Source organism: Thamnophis elegans, chromosome 2 (assembly GCF_009769535.1).
Source record: "Thamnophis elegans isolate rThaEle1 chromosome 2, rThaEle1.pri, whole genome shotgun sequence".
In the NCBI taxonomy this organism is placed as follows: Eukaryota; Metazoa; Chordata; class Lepidosauria; order Squamata; family Colubridae; genus Thamnophis; species Thamnophis elegans.
The window spans coordinates 19,776,806-19,797,719 of NC_045542.1; the positions used below are offsets into that span (position 1 = coordinate 19,776,806).

Here is a 20,914-nt window from a genome sequence, read left to right on the forward strand (position 1 = left end):
GCAAAGTCCACATTTTGGACAGAGAGGTCTGCTGGATTGAAAGGGGTCAAAAAGGCCATCTGTGTCAAACTTGAACAGTCCTCTTTCAATAGAGGGGAGGGATACAACATCATCTTTCTCCAGTCTACAACACAGGCCTTTCACCAGTTCCATTTGAGCTATGCAGGTGATCCTGAGGACACAGATAAACCTCCAGGTGGCCTTAACAACTCTCTAAAACAATGCAAATGACCAGCTGTCTGCAAGGAGTATAAATCCTTCCCTACCATCCAGTCAGAGCTGAAGAAGCTTCTTGGAAGAAAAATGTCTTCAAAGAAAAACAAGAAAGTTCAGTTGCCTCTTGAAAAAAGCTTCTTTGAGACAACCAAGCTAGGAGCTTTTTTCTTTTGGTCAGAAGAATAAAATTCTCAACTGTTTTTTTTAAGTAATAAACTAAAGTGGTATTAAAGTGTTACTTGTGACTAGCGAAACTAGCTCTGAAAACAGTTTGCATATTTGCAATGAATATGATTATTTATTAAGTTATATTGTAGCCTGTGCATGAACAAATCATTGACTGACCAACTCAAGATGCTATTCATCCTCAACAGTAATTTACAGTTCTCTAAGGATCTAGATTGCTTATTATTATTTGCTTTCAAGAGGACAAGGGCATGAAATTAAGAGCTGAGGTGCCAAGATAAATGTGTTGGTAGGGAGTTAAGGGCTTGCATTTTATGATGAAATATTGTAAGAGTGGGGAAGAGAGAATAAAATAAGTTTCCTAGTTAGAACATCTAGCTTGTTATGCTTGTAATAAGAACAAGATATATTTTTCCTAGTTATGAAATAATTGGGGCAACATATTGTAGAAAATTAGCACCCACCCGTCTTAGAAGAATGAAATATTTTAGGAAATATTAAAAAGGCAGAATGTTATATTTTCCCTAAAGGAGAAATATGTTTCTAAAGACAGAAACTCAGAGCTTTAGTTCCCTGACCCCAAGCAGATACTAAACTGAGGCCAGCCTTTAGAAATGCAGATTTGGTAATCCATTACTCCCAGCAGCAAGGTCTGAACAAAGGTAGGATTAGCCCTCAGCCCCTTCAGTGCATCAGCACATTTCAACCAAACTTGACTTCAAGACAAGCATGACCCCACATGGTCCCGTGGGAGTCTGACAGCAACCAATAGAATACATGCCCTTGCCACAGGAACAGGATGCTCAAGGGCAAGGCCCGAGAGAGGATATAAATAACCCTCATTCTCCACTCCATGTGTCCAGCTGCCCAAGACCTGAAATCCATGTGGTCCTGTCCATCAATAAACCATCTTTCCAATCAGCCTCTATGTTTCCAGTGTCTTCCTCCGCACTTGGAACTGAACCAGATGGATATTTCTTACAACAATATAATTGAAAAACATTTTATTTACAACACTTTTATTATTTTTTATTTGTGTCTACTAAAAAATCAATACAGTGCCCTATCTGCCTCCTATTTACTGATAACCAGAAATATAAGCAACTTACTCCAAGCACTAACCTGAGAGATCCAGATATTCGTCCTGTTCTGTTTTAGGAAGTCCTTCCAGCATTTCTAGCATTCGGGTAACAATCTTTTGAAAAGATGCTAATAACTGTGGCAGTCCACAAAAATCCAATCCCTGTGAGTTAATACGTACGTTTTAGGATGAGAAACAAGAATAAAACTTCCAAAACTAAAGTGACTCTGCAGAACATTTATGACTAATTATGGACTGCCATGTCAATTATCTTTGCAATCAGTATTGAGTATTCAAGGGCAGTTAGCTTGGAATCAAATGTAAATTTTCACCTGAATTTTACTATTATCATTAGAAAATTTAAAAGGGAGGAAGGGAAGGAAAAGGGAAGAAAATCACATTAGAACATTCTAACATCTTGCATGTGTTATCATTAAGGACACTGAATAAGTATGTAATAGATTCAGACTTTTCTCCTTTCACTCTTAGGCCAATTCCATTCTGTTTTTATTCTGTGATTGGGTTAGCCTTCTTTAAAAATGATTTATTCTCATTCGAAACAAACCATAAACAAAACTGTAGCGGGATGTTGTGGTGGTCTATTTACTCAGATATAAACATGTATGCTGAACAACTATAATAAGGCAATTACTGTATTTTTCGGAGTATAAGCCACACTGGAGTATAAGACGCAGCAAGGTTTTGAAGAGGAAAAAAAAGTTTTTACACTCTGCAAACCTCCCCAAAACGACCTGTTTTTCACAAAAATGGGCCCGTTTTTCCCTACAAAAAAGGCATGAATAGCCTTTAGGGAGCTTGCAGAGTGCTCCTGGAGGGCTGTGGGAGACAAAAACGAGCAAAAAATGGCCTGGTTTTTTTTTTTTTGCAAAAATGGGCCCGTTTTTTGTTTAAAAAAAGGGCATGGATAGCCTTTAGAAAGCTTATAGAGTGCTAAAAAATGGGTCATTTTTTGCTCATTTCTGCCCTCCCCAGCCCCAAGCAGCTCTCTAAAAGCTTCCTAGAGGCTATGCATGGCCATTTTGGGTGGGGTTTCTGGAGGCAAAAAAATGCTGTATTCAGTGTATAAGACGCACCCAGATTTTCAGCCTCTTTTTTGAGGGAAAAAGGTGTGTCTTATACTCCGAAAAATATGGTAAATATAGAATCTATTGTTTTCCGAACCTAGATAATGTAACAAATATCATTTGAAAAGAACTGAATCAGGCATATCAAAGAAAACCATTTTTAAAGTGGGGAGGCCAGCAGTAACAATAGGAATACTATTGTCATTAATTTTTAATTGGAATCACAGAACTACATTTGCCATATCAAAATGGGAGCATTAGATGTTACCAAAAACACATACTGTTAAGTAAATGGGCAGACATCAAGTTCCTGCCAGTAAACCTATCTCTAAATTACTTCTTTCAAATCCAAAACTGTAAATTACAGAAAAATCTGAGGAATAGTTCAACACGTTAATTAGAATATACTTAAATTCTATTTGCAATCAAAGATCCTGTTTTACCAGTACCTGCTGTGATCACAACAGAAAGCCTTGCTGCCCATCAGAGAAGGTAGACAATAAAAAGAGGCAAGGCAGGCACTGTCTCTGCTCTGAGCCAGCATGAAAAGAAACACATACCTGTGTTTTGCATTATATTAGCCCATTTGGTGGCTTTATAGCAGGCATGTCCAAAGTCCGGCCCATGGGCCAATTGCAGCCCGTTTTCAAATTTTGAGTGGCCCGCAGCCTCTTCTCTCCACCAGTTATTTGTTTAGTCTTTCATAAAATAGTTCATTTGCATTTAATGTTAATGGTTCAAAGAATGTCAGGCTGAATGGTCGGCCCCACACATTTTCACCTCACCAAGTATGGCCCACCAAAAACCAGAAAAGTTTGGACACTCCTGCTTTATAGTGTCATGCATCTATTTTTTCTGTGCAAAGGTATTTTCCCCAAAGGTGAAAAACCCAGCCAGGCTGGAATTTTGCTATTCTAGATTTCACTAGACCAAGGCAACTCCTGAATTTGCCTTACCGGAAGCGTCTGAAAAGAATCATACACCACAGTTGTGTATAATTGGAAGTAATGATATAATAGCTTCACCAGAACTTGTTGCTGGTTCACATTATCTCTTGGAACCTATGGAAGTAAAAGGAAATGAAAAAGATAATTCATATTTTAATTAACAGAATCCCCCATCCAGAAATATTATATCAATTTTTTAAAAATATGGTACTCTAATTATTGAATTTTCTGAACTTATAATCCAGAAAAAGTACAGGTCACTGATTTAACTCCCATTCTTCTTTTTTTCCCCCAATATGACATTTGCCAAATTACATCTTTCTGGAAAAAAAGCTTAAATATGAGGATTGCAGTTATGAGTGAATCTCAGATGTATGCACCAACTGCAATAGGTTCTGTTTTTAAAGCTAATTTTCTAGACCTCGGGACAGGAAATTAATAAAGCGTCAACACTTTTTCCTCTCCATCACCACACCTTTAACCTAGTAATGTTCCAGATCCATCCATTCCAAAATAAAGCCATTTTGAAAAATTGGCTTCTATCTAAATCACGTAAATTTGCAGAAATGCAGCATGAATTTCAACCAAAAGAATTAAACAGCAGCTTTACTTACCATATCTAGCAGCTTGCACAGCAGCCTGAAATAACTTTCCATGAATGTAGAAATCCTCAGGATATCATCCAACTCAAAAGTCACCTGTTTATCTTTTTTTGCACGCTCATATAAAGGAGTTACAAGCAACTGGCCACTTTCAGCCAACACTTTAAGGAGAGGTTCTTGAGCACCCACAGAATAGTTCAGAGCTTCTGTGGCTTGCTTAAAAAAGGGACCTACAGGACTTTCGGGAACTAACAGTGCTTTATTCAGTTCAACACCAGCAAAGAGAATGTCTAAAGTGAGTCTTAAGCAATGGGACTCGTTGGATTTTCTCAAGAAGACTTTAGACTGCTGAATAACTTCTTTACTCTGTCTGAAACAGCCAGTTTTGCAGAGGTAACGTACTCTTACCACCATAAGCTCAAAGATACAGAGGCAGTCCTGGAAGGGCAAAGGTTCATTTACACCATTCTTTTCCAAAATGGCTGCCACCAAGTGATGGAAAAGCTGCTCATTGAGAAAACAGGCTTCTTCCTTCTTCAGAGGGCTGCACCAGGCCTCAAAAGAAACAGCGGCAGCAGAAGCATGCCGGGCCACCATGGAGGTAAAGAATGGAGGTTCCTGGAGCAAAACGGTAGGGGAGTTATGCTCCAAGAGCATTAAAAACCGCACTGCTTGTAGCTGGGTGGAGAGTGCAAGCTTAAATTCAACAGGCATTTTTTCCATTTTGGCCACAGTGTCTGTGGTCTTCCACAGCACACTAAATGTACTTTTGGCAATAGAGGCATAGTCATCAACAGGCACTTGGGGAGGCTGGTGTTTCAACAGATCAGCATAGAGAAGGTCAGCAAACCTCAGGCAAATATCAGATGGACCATTAGCAGCCGCTCCCCGTAGCAAGTGGTAAAGTAGCCTTTCCAAATAGAGAGGAACATATTGACGTCTTGCAGATACATAGCCATGATAAGCCATGTCAGCTAGGGCCTGGAGGCTTTTTAAATGACCTGGGCAGTCCAAGCCTTCTCCAAACCTGTAGATGCAAGCCCGAAGGATCCGATCACATGCTGATGTTTGCATGGAAGCTTCTTTCGGACAGTCTGCATTTTTAGGCCCACATATGAGGTATTCCTGTAATTAGAAAAGCTTATATCTAATAAGGCAGCCTTCTTTTTAAAACAAACAATCATCCAGAGTATCTTTTCTACCTTGGTGATCTCCAGATGTCCTCCTATTATTTGGCAAAACCTACAGCCTGTAAGGCAGGTATGAGAAGGCTAGAGCAGTGTTTTTCAACCACTGTGCCGCGGCACACTAGTGTGCCGTGACATAGTATAAGGTGTGCCGTGGGAAAAACACTTTATATATAGTCAATATAGGCACAGAGTTAAAATTTTTTAACATTTTCTAATGGTGGTGTGCCTCGTGATTTTTTTCATGAAAAAAGTGTGCCTTTGCACAAAAAAGGTTGAAAAACACTGGGCTAGAGAACTCCAATTATACCACAACCACCATCATTCCCATACAATGCTTATGTTGATTGAGAACTCTGGGAATTGCCAACAACCACATACCCCAGTTTAAGGAAAGATTAACATCCTGCAGTCCAATTTTCTATTCCTGCCCTACAGAATTTACTTAGATATCTATTTCCAGCAGTTTTGAGCAAGCAGTTTGTTAAAAAGCCTGCAAGAAAATTAGTGACTGATGCTCACAGATGAGAGTAAATTTTTACTACAAGGAAAACAATGCAGTACAATGCTAATAACAGCAACAATATACAATCAATATAAAACATAACATTAAAGAAACCTATACTGTATAAAGGACACACAAATATTTCCTAAAGGTCCTTTGCAGTGTTTTAAGGCCTTCTAAACTTTTATGCAATCGATAGATGTAATTGAAGGAACAGTCCATTCCAGAAGCCAGGACATAAGATTTCTGGGTCTACAGCGAATGGTTAAGATTCAAAATGTTTTCAGTCTATTCTAAGCAGAATTAAAGATAATACAATAACATTTAGTTATTATTAACAGGCATTTCAGATCTGCCATCCTTAGATGCATTTAATTGTTTTTTTTTAAATCATTCGATAGCAACACTCCATGCAGATTTCTTACCTTCAGCAGTGATAACAAAGTCAGAGTTTCTTGCGGAGTATTAGTCTGTGCCACAAAATCCACATTTTTAAGGAACTTCATTTTGCATGCCTGAAAAAAGAAAATATGTATATACATTTAGCCCATAGATCCTGCCAAGCCTCATTGGGCCTCTTAATGCTTTGCTATACCTCCCACCTGTACCTTGCCACAATTTTCAGTAGCTATAATTTTTCTGTATTATATGGTTTCCTATCAGACCATAGCAGCAAGCTTTACATTCAACTCTAATATCCATAACTGTATTAGAAGTTTGGTCAAGCTTTTTACCATGGAATTCACTAGGTGTCCTAGGCTAGTCAGTTTTTTTCAGCCCAACCTATCTGGGTTATTGAGGAAGGAATAAAAACAAAAGATGATCTTCCTCCCAAAAGTAGAATGGTAGTAATTTCATAAGTCATAAAAACCTATGCAAGTCAAAAGCATAAAAATCTGACACACACTCTTATATCTGGTTCCCTTTCCTATAGATTTTCTTCTTAATTCTCATTTATTATTCTGAACACAAATAACTTTTCCACCTGAGCCTCTAGGAGACAACCTGGAATGAGGGACAGTTTAAAATGCAAATATTATACAATATGAACACCTGGAAAAACTTTAGATTGTGGAGATATAGTAAAACTATACTTGTCATATTTGATTGTTGTGCCATACTTTTTTAAAAAGCTGCAAATGCATCAGCTTAAGCTTATCTCACACTTTTGGATGCATTTTGTTTTGTCCCACTTCATTCAATATATTGCTATTAAGTTGTATTCAGATTTCACAAAGTGATTCAGGCTCATCTCACTTTATATGGAATCTATCAATATTGCATTCTTTCACTGTCACTCTGGACTCCTCCCCCCCCCCTAAATTGCAAATTACATGAGGTATTTTAGTAAAGTATCATACAATCAGTTAATTGCAAATGTACAATTTAAGCCACCAACTCTTATTAGCACTACAAGGTAGACCTGTCCAAGAAATCAACTGACAGGAAGGATAAAACTTTTATTGAGATTGAGTATAACAGTAAGTTGTGGAAAGTGTGATTACGCTGAACTACAACCTCCTCCTAATTCACTGAATCAGGGAGTTGCCTTCTCACTCAGCTTCCAAATATTATTTTCAATTTGTCAATTTTAATAGATTTGTATGCCGCCCAATCCCGAAGGACTCTTGTGGTAGATGCTCCAACCCCTTAGTCTTAAAAAAAAAAGTCTCTCTCTGTCGCGGTTATCTTATTCTGCCTATATCTCCTGATAACAGGAGCCCAATATACCACAAAAAGTGTGAAGGAGTTAACTCATAGAACATCTATTTTGTGAATACTCAGAAAGTTCAATTAAAGACATTTTCTCTCCATATACAAAACTTGTCCCAAGCCCAATGAACCTATCTCAACTTAAAGAACAGTTTAGAAGCATCACTGGCTTCTTTAAACACCCTCTAGTGTACTAGATTAAATATAGACTTGACCAATTTGTAATGTAATGTAGTGTGTGCACACACACGGTATTTGTCTTTGGTGTATATGCTCTGTACACTGAGAGCATATACACCAAAGACAAATTACTTGTGTGTCCAATCACACTTGGCCAATAAAGAATTCTATTATGTGTTTGTGTGTGTGTGTGTGTGTGTATGTATATAACATATAGCATGTATGTGTATGTGTATACGTCTATATCATGTGTATGTTATATATGGTGTGTGTATGTATGTGTGTTTGTATTAAGAGTGAGCAACAGAATTTCATTTTTAATGTGTGCCAGAGTGCTCACAGTAAAAAATGACAATAAAGGTAATCGTACCTTACTTCAGCGCATTGCAAAATTTGCATTTAGAGCGTGTAACAAACACGACTGGCCAAAAGCGTTTATAGCTTCCCTCCCACTTTATCAAAAAAATAGCAGATATTGCTTTTTCGAATAACTGGTCTGAAGTTTCCTTCAGAAGAGTGGGCATAATTCAACGTTAGCATTACGCCGGACGGGAAAGACTGTATGGGAGTTATGGTCCAAGGCCACTATTGGGAAAATATGAGTGATAAATATAGTACACGGTAGCTGTTCCGGGGATCTCCCGCATGATTTCTGACTACTCCCGAGCGCCCAGTGAGAAGAGCACCCACATACCCATCGCCCCCCCCCCCAAACTCAGCCTACCCGCCGCCAGAAAGTCTTTCCTCGCAACCGGCCTCTTGCTCTCTAAAGCAGCCACGACCGGCAGCTGAAACAAGAACAGACTCGGCCCCGCGCCCCGTTCAAATCGACAATGGCGACCAATCACAAAAGCGGCAGCGTAGCTCCGCCCATTTCCTCCCCGCCCATTGCCTTCCGGAAATTCGCACGGGAGTTGCCGCGACAAGCCTTCAATTAACTTATGTAGGCAGGAGGCAAGTAGCGTTTGAATGCTAGCAGTTCTTACCCCCGATTGCCATCCTTAAGTAGGGCACCTGCTGTCTATCTTATTTGGGTTTCCCTACCGTGTATGACTTGAGTAAATGGCTAATAATTTTGTTTTAAATATAATTTTTTACAAGCTGTTAGTCAAACTTATTTAATTGATTTATTTATTTAGCTTGTCACTCATGTACAAGATAACAGGGATAAGAATAAACATGAATAAGAACACAGGAAATGGGTACAAATAAATGAGGAAAATAGGACAGGGACGTTAAGCACACTGGTGCGCTTATGCACGCTCCTACTGACCTCTTAGGAATGGGGTGAGATCAACAGTGGACAGTCTAAGGTTAAAGTTATGGATGTTCCCTTAACATTTAATACTATACAGTGCTTCTCATCCTTGGCAACTTTTAAATAAGCCTAGAATTCTGAGTGTTAAATGTCCACACACCTTGCTTGCCAAGGTTGAGAAGCACTGATTTAATGTATAAATATGCACGCACACTTTCTTGAGGCAAAGCCCCACTAAGTGAAATGTAGTACAGGTCATCCCCGACTTTAAAGAATTTGTATAGTGACTACTGGAAAAAGTGACTTATGACTATTTTTCACACTTACGACCTTTGCAGCATCCACATGATCGTGTGATCAAAATTAAGATGCTTGGCAACTGGTTCATATTTATGACCGTTGCTGTGTCCTTGAATCGTGTGATCCCCTTTGGCAACCTTCTGACAAGCAAAGTCAATGGGGAAGCCAGATTCACTTAACAGCCAGGTTACTAACTTATCAACTGCAGTGTTTCACTTAACCACTGAAGCAAGAAAGGTCGTATAATGGGGCAAAACTCACATAACAAATGTCTCACTTTACAACATAAATTTTGGGCTCAATTGTGGTCGTTACTCAACGACTGTATGTGGTATGGTATACCACTATTATGGCACTTTGAATTAGAGCAGCATATAGTTGTTTGGTCTGATAAAAGGAGGCTGTTTTCTCAATTAGAATGATAAGGCTGGAATGCTAGAACAGGGGCTCATTTCATGAATCTTGTCACAAGAAGTTTCAAACAAGCTATATAGTTTTGGGGTTTACAATGCCCACAAAATACATTTAACTGGAGATATGGGTGCATAGTGGGGTTAATGGATCTCAGCCTTCACTCTAAGGCAATTGTATGATGTCAGATAAACCACTGCTTTCAGTGAGGTATCCTCCCTGGTAAACGTGGCCATATAATTACCAAAAGCCTAACCTACAAAGCAGAAGGAAATCTGTAATGTAACTGCAGTACTCCCCAACATACGACCACAATTGAGCCCAAAGTTTCTGTTCTTAAGTGAGACAGTTGTTAAGTGAGTTTAGCCCCATTTTAGACCTTTCTTGCCTTACTTGTTAAGTGAATCATTGCAGTTGATAAGTTAGTAACCTGGTTGTTAAGTGAATCTGGCTTCCCCATTGATCCTAGGACATAGCAACAGTCATAAATATGAACCAGTTGACAAGCATCTTAATTTTGATCACATGATCAAGGGGATGCTGCAAAGGTGGTAACTGGAAATTTAAAGTGGACATAAGTCACTTTTTTCAGTACCATTGTCACTAACCAAACTGTTAAATCAAGAACTACATATATATATATGAGCCAGTTTGGTGTAAAGGCAAGGGTATTGGTCTAGAAACCAGAAGACTGAGTTCTTCTTCTGCCTTGACTGAATAACTTTGGGCCAGTCACTCTCACAGGATGATTGTTGTGAGGAAAATAGGAGGGAGGAGTATCATATATGTTTGCCACCTTGAATTACTCATGAAGTAATAAATAAATGCAGGATAAATGCAGGAAGAGCCAAGGTGGCACAGTGCTTAGGGTGCAGTACTGCAGGCCACTTCAGCTGACTGTTATCTGCAGTTCAGCGGTTCTAATCTCACCGGCTCAAGGTTGACTCAGCCTTCCATCCCTCCGAGGTGGGTGAAATGAGGACTCAGACTGTGGCGATATGCTGACTCTGTAAACCGCTTAGAGAGGGCTGAAAGCCCTATGAAGCAGTATATAAGTCTAATTGCTATTGCTAAAAACCTAAATTAATAAAATGAGTCTATATAGTGAGACCTTCATTTTGAAAAAAAAACACAACACAGGGGATTCTCGACTTATGACCACAATTGAGGCAAAAAATTTGTTCAGTGAGTTTTGCCCCATTTTACGACTTTGCTTGCCACATTTGTTAAGTAAATCACTGCAGTTGTTAGATTAGAAACACAATTGTTAAATGAATCTCGCTTTCCCATTGACTTTGCTTGTCAGGTCACAAAAGGTGATCACATGACTGGAGCCTTGCACGGGAGTGTATGTAACTTACTCAGTAGTTTTCCATACAAAATAACATTTTTCTTTGCCTGTGATTCATCACAACATTCAATATTCCTAGCTGGGGAATGCTGCAATCTTGTCTCCAATTGATATCCTATCCTCCGAAAATAAGATGCAGTCAATCCACTTACTGTTCATGTTAATTTGACTCCAATATGTTTAACCATGGTCTGTTATAGGGGTGGGTTGCTGCCGGCGTTAATGCCGGCTCGTTGCGCACACTTTTCACACATGTTGTCAGGGCTGCTTCACTCAGTAACCAAGAAAGAAACCACTCAACTCCATTTTGCAGAATTAAGAGTACTTTTACTGGTCATGAGTAGATAGTAGCTAGGCAAAGCAAGGTCTGAGGCAAAAGCGCGCATAAGCATAGATATCAATATGTGACCCAACCCCTCCCCCCTGGTAACCTCAGCGCATAGTCCAATCAGCACACCCCACAGGTGTCATGTGGGAGACATCTTCAAAAAACATCATCAGGCTGGTATGCCAGTCAGTTGGCCATGGCGGCAAATCCCTTATCTGCAGCATGCGCAGTAGATGGTGAGAACACCTCCCTTTTACAGTTACTCCTGTGCCGACACTTCCCCACCCACGTACAATGCCCCACTCCCAGTTTCAATGGCAGCCGAAAGCAAGCAGCAAAGCAGAGGCTGACACATGTGCACAGTTGAGTGTAAATTGTTCTGCACATCACAAAACATTAAAAAATGATTAAAAACCAAGCTGGCAACGACAGCGTCAACTAGGGAACTGGTTCAGGGGCATGGCCAGCCTGCTGTTGCTACTGGTTTGGCGACCCAGTCCCAATTTCCACTACCTGTTCACCTGAACCGGTGCAAACCAGTAGCAACCCACCTCTGGTCTGTTAACTACAACATTGCATGAGTCACAATTGCTTGGATTTACACAGAATCCTATGCCATATTCTGTAATAAAAGTAACAGGAATCAGTGCACTTAGGTCAGGATCAATAGTTTTGGACTAGTGAAACTTTGGGGGATGGGGAATAAATAGGCACTATTCCAAAATCGCTCCACTGAAAGGTCATCTTTGTTAACAAAATAGTTGGTAAGATAGGCAGCACAAATTCTAAATCTGCATTTTTTGACAATCACTACTAAGTAAATCTTTATAGGGAGGGAGGGGGAGAAAGTCCAAGGTAGTTGGAGCAATGATAGTAAATGGGGATATATGAAAAAGTCAGATATAAGCATAGGAAGTGATAAATAGGTTATTTTTTTGTCTAGAATGGTCAGTTTTTCTTCTTAGCATGTTTATTTGTATTGTGACCCCCCACACACAAGTACTTATGGTTCAGTCCTTTGTGTCATGCATGATCTGCCCAACAGTTATTTCATCATAATCCCAAAGGTTGGACATAGATGCTCCCCCAACAGAAGTGGAGGAAGATGTCAATAGCTCATTGCGGACTGCTTTGAAGACTTCAGAATTAGATTGTCCATACTTTAATTGACAACCTGCAGAGGAAGATGATTAAGATAGAAAGAGAGATAGTATATGTACATCCATTAAATGAAAAAGAGGCAAAAGATTTAAAACTATAAAAAGTATAGAATTTAGGCAGGTATTTTAATTTACTAATTGTTTTATGCTATAGTTAACAGTGGTCTCCAACCTTGGCAACTTTAAGACTTGTGGACTTCAACTCCTAGAGTTCCTCAGCCAGCTTTGCTGGCTGAGGAACTCTGGGAGTTGAAGTCCACAGGTCTTAAACTTGCCAAGGTTGGAGACCACTGCTATAGTGCATGTGTAAATATTTACCCTTTCACTAAAAAGTATTTGGATATTTTATAAAATAGAAGTTAACAACATCAAAGCATTATGGCATTTTTAAAAAATCTAGCTTGTTCATGTCTAATGCCATTCTTCAATATTTGAATATATGAAAGATTACTATCATAAGAATACCTGAATGTCAAATATCTTTAAGATGAGATTCTTTGAGATTCAGATAATCTTAGTTTTATGGTATGAGAAATCTAGATATATTCAGTGATAATGTGGGTAGATATTCTAAGCTGATTTTTTTTCACTATAGAGAGAACAATTATTTCAATATTTTCAAGTGGAAAGAAGGGTTCAAAGGAGTTATCTGCTACAAGAGAGCCAGAACAGATCTTGACTGCAGTATTTTTCACTTTTGCCAAGGAAACAAAAATTGTTGAGAACATCTTTAGTAGTGCTAAATAGAGCAGGTGCCTCTGTGAAGGGCAAGGAATGAAGAAATTAGCAAGAAGAATGGTGGGCTTCAGACATTTTGTATTTGAAAGAACCCAATCAGAGAGGGGGGAGGGGGGGAAGGAGGGGGGGAGGATGAGGGAGATAGATATGAACATGTCTCAGAGCCATTTTGGAGTTTAGCAGGATAGAAATACCAATAATAAATAAAAGGAGCCCTTCCAGAATAAAAAGGAAGTTTTTGCTTTGTAAAAGCACTTGGAACACTGGTAAAATGACATCACTGCAGAGATACCTTTAATATATACTCTTAATCTGCAATACTGTGTCATCATGTCTTAACAAGTGGAGCTCAAATGCGGCATTAAAGCAAGTCCAACACTACTAACATGGGGTGATCTGTGGGTGTTAACACTAATGCAAAATGCAAAACAAATACCACAAGTGATAACACTTGGCTGAAAGTGGCCTGACCAGTTTATCAAGTATTTTTTTTCCTCCCAACTCTACATATTCATAAGTTGATTGGCATATAGATAAGTTAATTGGGTGTATTATAAAGATGAGCAATGTAAGCTATGTAAGATTCTGTTGGGATTACCTCCATATATTGTAGGACTTTCCCAAGGTACAACTGGAGCAAAGGGTCAAACCAGAATGGTAATAAGTGCAGCATGTTTACTGATTCTTATCAAAGCAGCTTTTCTATTGGAGTGTTTGTGCAATCTTATCCATGATTAATGTAATTATGATTTAGTTTCCCATATCATCTATCCATGACACTCTGCCAAAAATTAACTATGTTGTTTTGTAAGAATACGCTAAGCCTCAAAAAGCCTAACCTAGGTTACAATTACTCAAAACTTTGTGCAAACAAAGCTTCTATGTGGTTTTGCAAAGTTTGTTCAGTAACTCTTATGTCACTACGGTAAGAATATAATAATTACTCTGAGGGTTATAAACTACTATTGATTGTCTGCTTATGATTAAGAATTATCCCGAGGCAACTGAATAGGAGACTATCTACTGGACAAGTAGATAGTCACCGTTGTTTTCTAGTTATGAATGTGCTATAGATAACTAACAGTATACAGTAGTAGCATATTGACTTTTGTCTAGTTCTTGACAAAATTACCCCATCCATTAAATCTTAAAGCATATGATGAATGGCTCCGGATTTGGTAATAAGTTGCTGAAAAACATGTTCTGGAGCCTTGTTATTGTTGGGATCCATATAACAGAACCAAAGCTTTCTAAATGTTCCTCTGTAGGGTTATAATTTGCTTATACAGGTACACATAATCTTGGCATAATTCCAAGAGCCAATTTTTTGACAAGCCTAATAGACCTAGAACCTAGGTTGACAGTGTTGAGCACTTTAAACAAGTCAAGCATTCCCCACCTCATCTTAAGTTTAGCTGTTCATGTTGTCTGGACCAGGTAGAAAATTAATCTGTGATTAACTCTCTCTTCTGGTCTCTAGACAGAGACAAAAACCTAAAACAGCTACCAAACAGAGCAACACTAACTGCGGTATCTTTACTTTCTTTTTCCAACTTTATCTCTATCTCTTGTCGTGAATAAAGACAATTGTCTCTTCTGACTATTTGTTTCTCCATTTTCACCCAAAAGAAATGTTAATAGCAACGGTTCTGGATTGGATATTTCTGGATATTTCTATAATTTCCACACTTCAACTGAAAACTGTTCAGTTCCTAACAGCTATTTGATGAACTTCTTCCTGAATGGACTCTGGTTTCACATTGTTAGAACTTGTCAAAAAACTGAAGAAACAGAAACTGTTTGGTTAAAAATTACAGGAAATCATTGAGAAATGTACTACTTGTCACTTGGCTATAAAAGGAACAGTTGATTTAAAAGCTGTCTCCTGAAATAAAGTTTTTAAAAAGAACTGGGAGAAAAGAGACAGGTAGAAAAGAAAAAAGAGGTAAGAGCTGAGATCTTAAAAAAGTGGACAAAAACACAATAAAACATATTGTTTTGCCTTTTGTTTGCCACTTGAATATTCTTTTAATTCTGGGCAGGGCAAAAACTAAAGCAGAGAAGATCATCTATCACCTTAGGCAAAACTATAGCTCCTTTAATTGCAGTTTAGTAAAAAAAATGCTAATTATTGTATTAAATGGCTCAGGTGTTACCCATTAAAATATACCTTACAGTGTCTGTTAAACAAAGCTGCTACCATATTAGCATACCTGTTATCAGACATAATGATACTAAGAGAAGCAAACACATTTACTTCCCATGTAGATACAGCATGCAACTGTCGGAGGACTTTTTCTAATGAAATGCAGAGAAGGGACAATGCTTTCTCTCAAGTAGCAGGTATTGCTTACTTGTAGTTTTTGGTAAAAATAATAATTATTCAAAGGAACATTGGCTAAATGATACAAATCTACAAGCTAGATGCACTAATGCAGGAACATTGTTAATATCATCTAAATATTATAAAGTGCAGGGTTTAATGGCTGCTACCATATTTATTGGTTAAATGAATTCTGGATAAATTCTCCAGATCTGACTACAGTTTCCATATACCTTGCTATGGATCATGCTGAGATCAACAAGAGCAAACACTTTGGTTGCTGAGTGCTGGAACAGACAATGAAACAAAATGTACTATAAAACAAAATCTAAGACTATCAGTCTTTTTCCTTTTTGAGTTTCGGTATTTTTTTAAAAATTCTACTGTTCAGATATGATTAAAATATTGAACAGATGCTTAATTTACACACTCTTTACCATAAACTGAAACAGAAGCTAAGACAATGGGTAAAATAGGAAATTGGAAGATCAATGCTTTATCACTGCCATACTGGAAATTGTGAAACCAATATAAATACAATAAAAACCTTGTGACGTCTAAATTTAGAATTTCAAAATATTCCACCTTCATTTCGAAATATTTCACCAAACCTGGCTATATACTGTCAAAATTAAAATTGACTCGAGATAAGCTTTATGTTTAATTTCAGTTTATTGTTATTTTTTTTAAAAAGCAGAAGATCATAGAATGTGGCTGATACTGCTGATTATAGAATACAGCTGATCCGGCTACCAAGTTCAATACTGATATTGGACAATGTCTATCAACCTCACTGTTGCTTTAAAAAAAAGAAAAAGAAAAGAAACCCCGCATTGTCCTTGTAAGCCATTGTCTGTCACCATCAATTCAGGATGAAGTAGTAGACAGCAATCTGCACATTTGGCTAGCAGAAGCCAAGCAGCCACTGGAATTCAAAACTCCAAGGTGGAGGGAAAAGGAGAAGGGGGAAAAAAGCTATGCTTGACATAGATGTAACCAAGTTCTTAATGTCCTCCATCATTGTTGAAAAGAAGAAAATTAGATGCGCATCCACTTCACTCCTCTGGTTATGTGGAAGAGGTCCACATAGGACTTAGCAGATGCTCAGTGTTCTCTTTGCATACTCCTTCTGTATATACAGTAATGGCTCTGTAACACATTATGGACAATTGGCATTCTCTCAATCAGAGCTCAGGAGAAGATATCTCAGCCTGACTAGATGAACTGGGCAGCCTGAGCTCAGCATTGTTTCGGACAACAGTAAAGAGGCTTACAACAGCCAAGAGGGCCATTACCATCATGACAGAGCAGATGGTGAACATATTCCTGGTGCCTGTCTTATAGTCACTATCATGGAGGATGAGCAGCCCTAGGCAAGCCAGTAGGTTCAATGGAACACGGAACCAATGCATCACACCTGCCTGATCCTTCTCAGGAATCACTTTTTGTCTGAGAAAGCCCATGGAAGGGAAGTAGAGCCCACATGAGAGCTCAATCAGCAGGAAGGCCAAGAAGGACTCCGATGGGTTCTCTTGCCCAGGATTGGTTGAGAAAGTCAGCATGAAGAGTGAAAAAAACACCATTAGGACTGAAAGAGAGAGGATGTGCATGGGCTGGAGGTGGTATTTCTTGGACGTGGCCACACGGTAGAGTAAGGATCCAACCATGCTGGCAGCCATGAAACTGGAGAAGACAATACCTAGAGGTGGGTTGTAGGGATCCAGGACTGGAGTCCAGAGGAAGATGAAGATATAGATGACACTTTCGAATAAGGCCTGAATAGTCCCCAAAAGCAGGACACGGCGGTCGGAGAGAAGGCATTTCAAGCCATCAGTGCAAGTTCTGGACAGCGCCCTCTTCTTTCCATAATTCTCATCCCAGTTCTTCATAACCAAGGTACCAGCCAACACAAGAAAGGGAATAGAGACCATGAAAGGAGCTACTGGGCCAAATCCCAACCATTCAGCAAAGATATTGGCTACTACACCAGCTCCAATAGCAATTATACTATTCCAGAAGGCAGCCTTGGAGAAGGTGGCAGGAATCCACTCGGCTGGGAAATCGTGGCGCTCCACATGCTCATGCACGTACCATGCCTCAAAGGCAGAGAACAGGAGAGCAGTGGACAGCCCTCCTAATATTCTTCCTACAATTAGAACAAAATAATCCCAGGAGAGCTTTGTGAGGCAGCAGACAGAGTAAGTCAAGGAGAAGAGGATGCAAGACTTTTTTCGGCCCAAGCGATCAACCAAGGAATTGGAAACCAGCCCAAACAGCACACTTGACGCAAAGCCACAAACATAAATAATGGTGATCTGGGCCTCCAAGAAGTTATAATGCTGGTAGAGTTTGTAAAGATAAGGTCCTTGCAACCAATCGGCTGTGAGAGCCAAGAAATAAACTTGATAATAATCTAGCTGGAACCGCAAGAAGGCTGGGTTGGAGAAAGACCTGCTGGTGAGCCTGGAGCGGCAGGCGGAGAACTCCAAGCCCAAACATATCAGTAGTAGCAAAGCAAAAGCGACATAGGCAGCAATCAGCATGGTGCTTCAAATCATCCTGTGCATCTCTGAAGATCTATTCCCAGAACAGCTGAAAGAGAAAAAGAGATATTCAAAGGACATTTAAAACAGGTAAATATTAAAAAAAAACCATGTTGCTAAATAAAGCCAAGGTTCATTTTAATCCAGCATTTTATTTCTCCCAATGGCCAAACAGGTTCCTCTGCAAACCTCACAAGGTTTGTGAGGTTTGCAGAGGTTTGTGAGGTTTGCAGATGGGAGACTTGCCCTTCTCCTGGCATTCCTTCCTGCGATTAGTATTTATAAGCAAGCTACTTTTAATCTAGATAGTATTTAGACTTCAAGATTAATGGCCCTCAAGAGGCCCATCTTTCATGAAGTGATCCAATCCCTTTCAAAGACACCCAAGTTAGTGGTCTTCACCATATCATGCAATAAATAATTCTAAGCACTTTATGTTATTCTAAAGCTCCTTCCGGTCAGCTTTACTGACTCATTTCAGTATTTTGAGAGAGTTAGTTTTTTCTTTTGCTCCCATCATTTTCTCTATATCTTTCACAATTTGGTGAAAAGAAAGCTTTTCTGAAGACTTGAAAGAGACTGGTGGTCCACTCCTGGTTTTGAAACTTTTGTCCTCCAAATAGTTGCACATTTAGAACACACTGTTATATATCTTTATGGTGTGTTGTTCATAACCTCCAATCATGGGAGTGAAACAGATCAGCTAAATAAAAGGTAAATGCTACTTGAAATTGAACGATAATCATTGATGACTACATGGATTACATATAATAAGTCCACGTCTAAGCATAGCCTTCATATCTACAATTTCTTACTAACCAAGTCTCATCTTGCTTAACTTTTTAAATGATCTACTTATACATTAAAAAGATTAGCCCCAAAAGGAGGTTAGACTGGAAACAAAAATGTCAAAACTAATATGAAGAAATCATCACACATCTGCCAAGAATTGCAATGGAAAGACAAGGCGGTATGACACTGAGGTTACTAGCGGATATTAGAATTAAATCCTCCTTATGTTGTTTCAGTGCTTCCTACATGAGCAGTGGAAAACAAGATCTACCAGCTGGACAAGACAGCTCTCTTCCCCCACCGGTTTGGTAAGGTAATTCATTGGATTGCAATACTGTCTCCTGAAGACTTTACTGAGGCTATGATTAGGATGTCTCAAATAACTCCATAGCAGAGAGAGATATGTTAAAACCTCAAACTACTCAAGTACCGTAACATAATTGCCGCAATCTTGAAACACAGTTTCTGCATCAAACTCACTACAATGCAGGATTTCATTTTTAGCTGCCATGCTAAACTCCAAACAATACTTCTATTAATTGCAGATATTAATAGAAACCTCAAGATTTAGGCATAAATAACACCCAGGAGGGCATCCTTGGGTTTTGCAATGAGTTTTTAAAAGGCGCTGGTTACAATTTTTTAATCTAATTTTTAAAATGTTTTGTTAATATTAATTGGGTTTGTTTTTGGATACTCTATCTAATTTCCTTTTTAACTTTTGTAATATGTGGTGTTTTTTTAATGTTGTACGCTGCCCTGAGTCCTTTGGGAGAAGGGCAGCATATAAATCCAACAAACACACAAACAAACAATTAACTGTAAACTATATGAATTTCTGGGGAAAAATTCTAATATTAAAATGGGGAAAATTATTGCTTGCAGCAACCCACCCTGTTGAATGACACTATTTAACACTATACAATTCTAACATCACAATCTAAAATACAGATTTATATGATATTGAAAAGAGTTGTTTCAATACGTGCTGCCCAACAAGGACAACTCAGCATAATAACAGGTTTGCCTGGCGAAAAAGAAATACAGCATTTGATACATCCACGCCCCGAGTTTCTTATACTTTCTACAAGTACAAAATCTGCAAAGGGATCGTACAGTTAGGAACGAAGGAAACGATCTTCCCCAACTGTATTGTCATTAAAACTATCCCCCAGAGAAATACCCTCGCTATTTAAACCAATACCCAGTACAGGTCGTGAGAAATCAACATGTTACTTCCACTTCTGTCTTACTTCTCCTACTGTAAGCCTTCCCATTCACCCACCTCGCTCCAAATCAAAGATCTCCCAGGTACGTTTGAACTGCTACACTATTCCTAAAGTCCAGGTAGCACCGCCACCAGTTAGGAACATAGGAAACTCTCAGCCCTATGCATCTGGAGGGCATTAAGTTAATCCAGCCCCAAACCAATGCGCCTCTTCCCCTCCCTACTCAGTTTCCGCCACCCTTTCCCTTTCCCTTGGTCCTTTAGATCACCCAGGACTCTTCCACACCAGGCCTCCCAGCATTTGACACGCGTGCTTTAAAAAGACGCATTTTCTCCCCCTTGAAACCCACCTGCCCGACTCGCTTGCACAGCTCAGCGCCGTCTTTCCAGCCCAGCCAGCGGACTCTTTACTTCCGGTTCCGCCTGGAGTGGTTGGCCGTGCAACAGGCCCACGCCAGGATCTGCCATCCTGGTTGGTCACGTGACAAAAGCCTGCCAGTCAACGATGCTCGAGCCTTGGGGAGGGGGGGGGGAAGAGAGTGTCGTTTGCAGCATGGGAAGAGCGGCGTCCGTTGGTGTACTTTTTTCATTTCTCTTTTTTATTATTTGAGGGGAAATCCCCTCCAAGTAATGCTGAGGAGGGGGGAAACCTCACCGCTTTTGAGGGGACAGTAGAAGTGGAATGAATTGCAAATATTTTCTGCAATTAGTGCAATTTTGCAGGGTTTTCTTTCGTTCGTTCTTTCTTTCTTTTCTTTCTTTTTGCATTTGTTCCGAAAT

General features: G+C 39.2%; 2 protein-coding genes across 2 annotated transcripts in view; both read right to left on the bottom strand.

Moving 5' to 3' along the window:
* Positions 1-8,515, bottom strand: part of ESPL1 (extra spindle pole bodies like 1, separase) — a 51,088-nt gene extending 42,573 nt beyond the window's left edge. Inside the window, exons 1-5 of the mRNA XM_032238986.1 lie at positions 8,427-8,515; positions 6,235-6,324; positions 4,130-5,242; positions 3,525-3,629; positions 1,525-1,645 (exon numbers count right to left, since the gene is read on the bottom strand). Of these exons, the coding sequence (XP_032094877.1) occupies positions 1,525-1,645; positions 3,525-3,629; positions 4,130-5,242; positions 6,235-6,315 (1,420 nt within the window). The 5' untranslated portion in view covers positions 6,316-6,324; positions 8,427-8,515. The remainder of the gene's footprint in view (positions 1-1,524; positions 1,646-3,524; positions 3,630-4,129; positions 5,243-6,234; positions 6,325-8,426) is intronic.
* A 7,696-nt stretch (positions 8,516-16,211) lies between these two features.
* Positions 16,212-20,586, bottom strand: MFSD5 (major facilitator superfamily domain containing 5). Its single transcript, XM_032212066.1, has 2 exons — positions 20,485-20,586; positions 16,212-18,163 (listed from the first exon to the last, which is right to left on the bottom strand). The coding sequence occupies exon 2, from the start codon at positions 18,112-18,114 to the stop codon at positions 16,756-16,758; it is 1,359 nt and encodes a 452-aa protein (XP_032067957.1). The 5' UTR covers positions 18,115-18,163; positions 20,485-20,586; the 3' UTR covers positions 16,212-16,755.
* Positions 20,587-20,914: the final 328 nt, after the last annotated feature.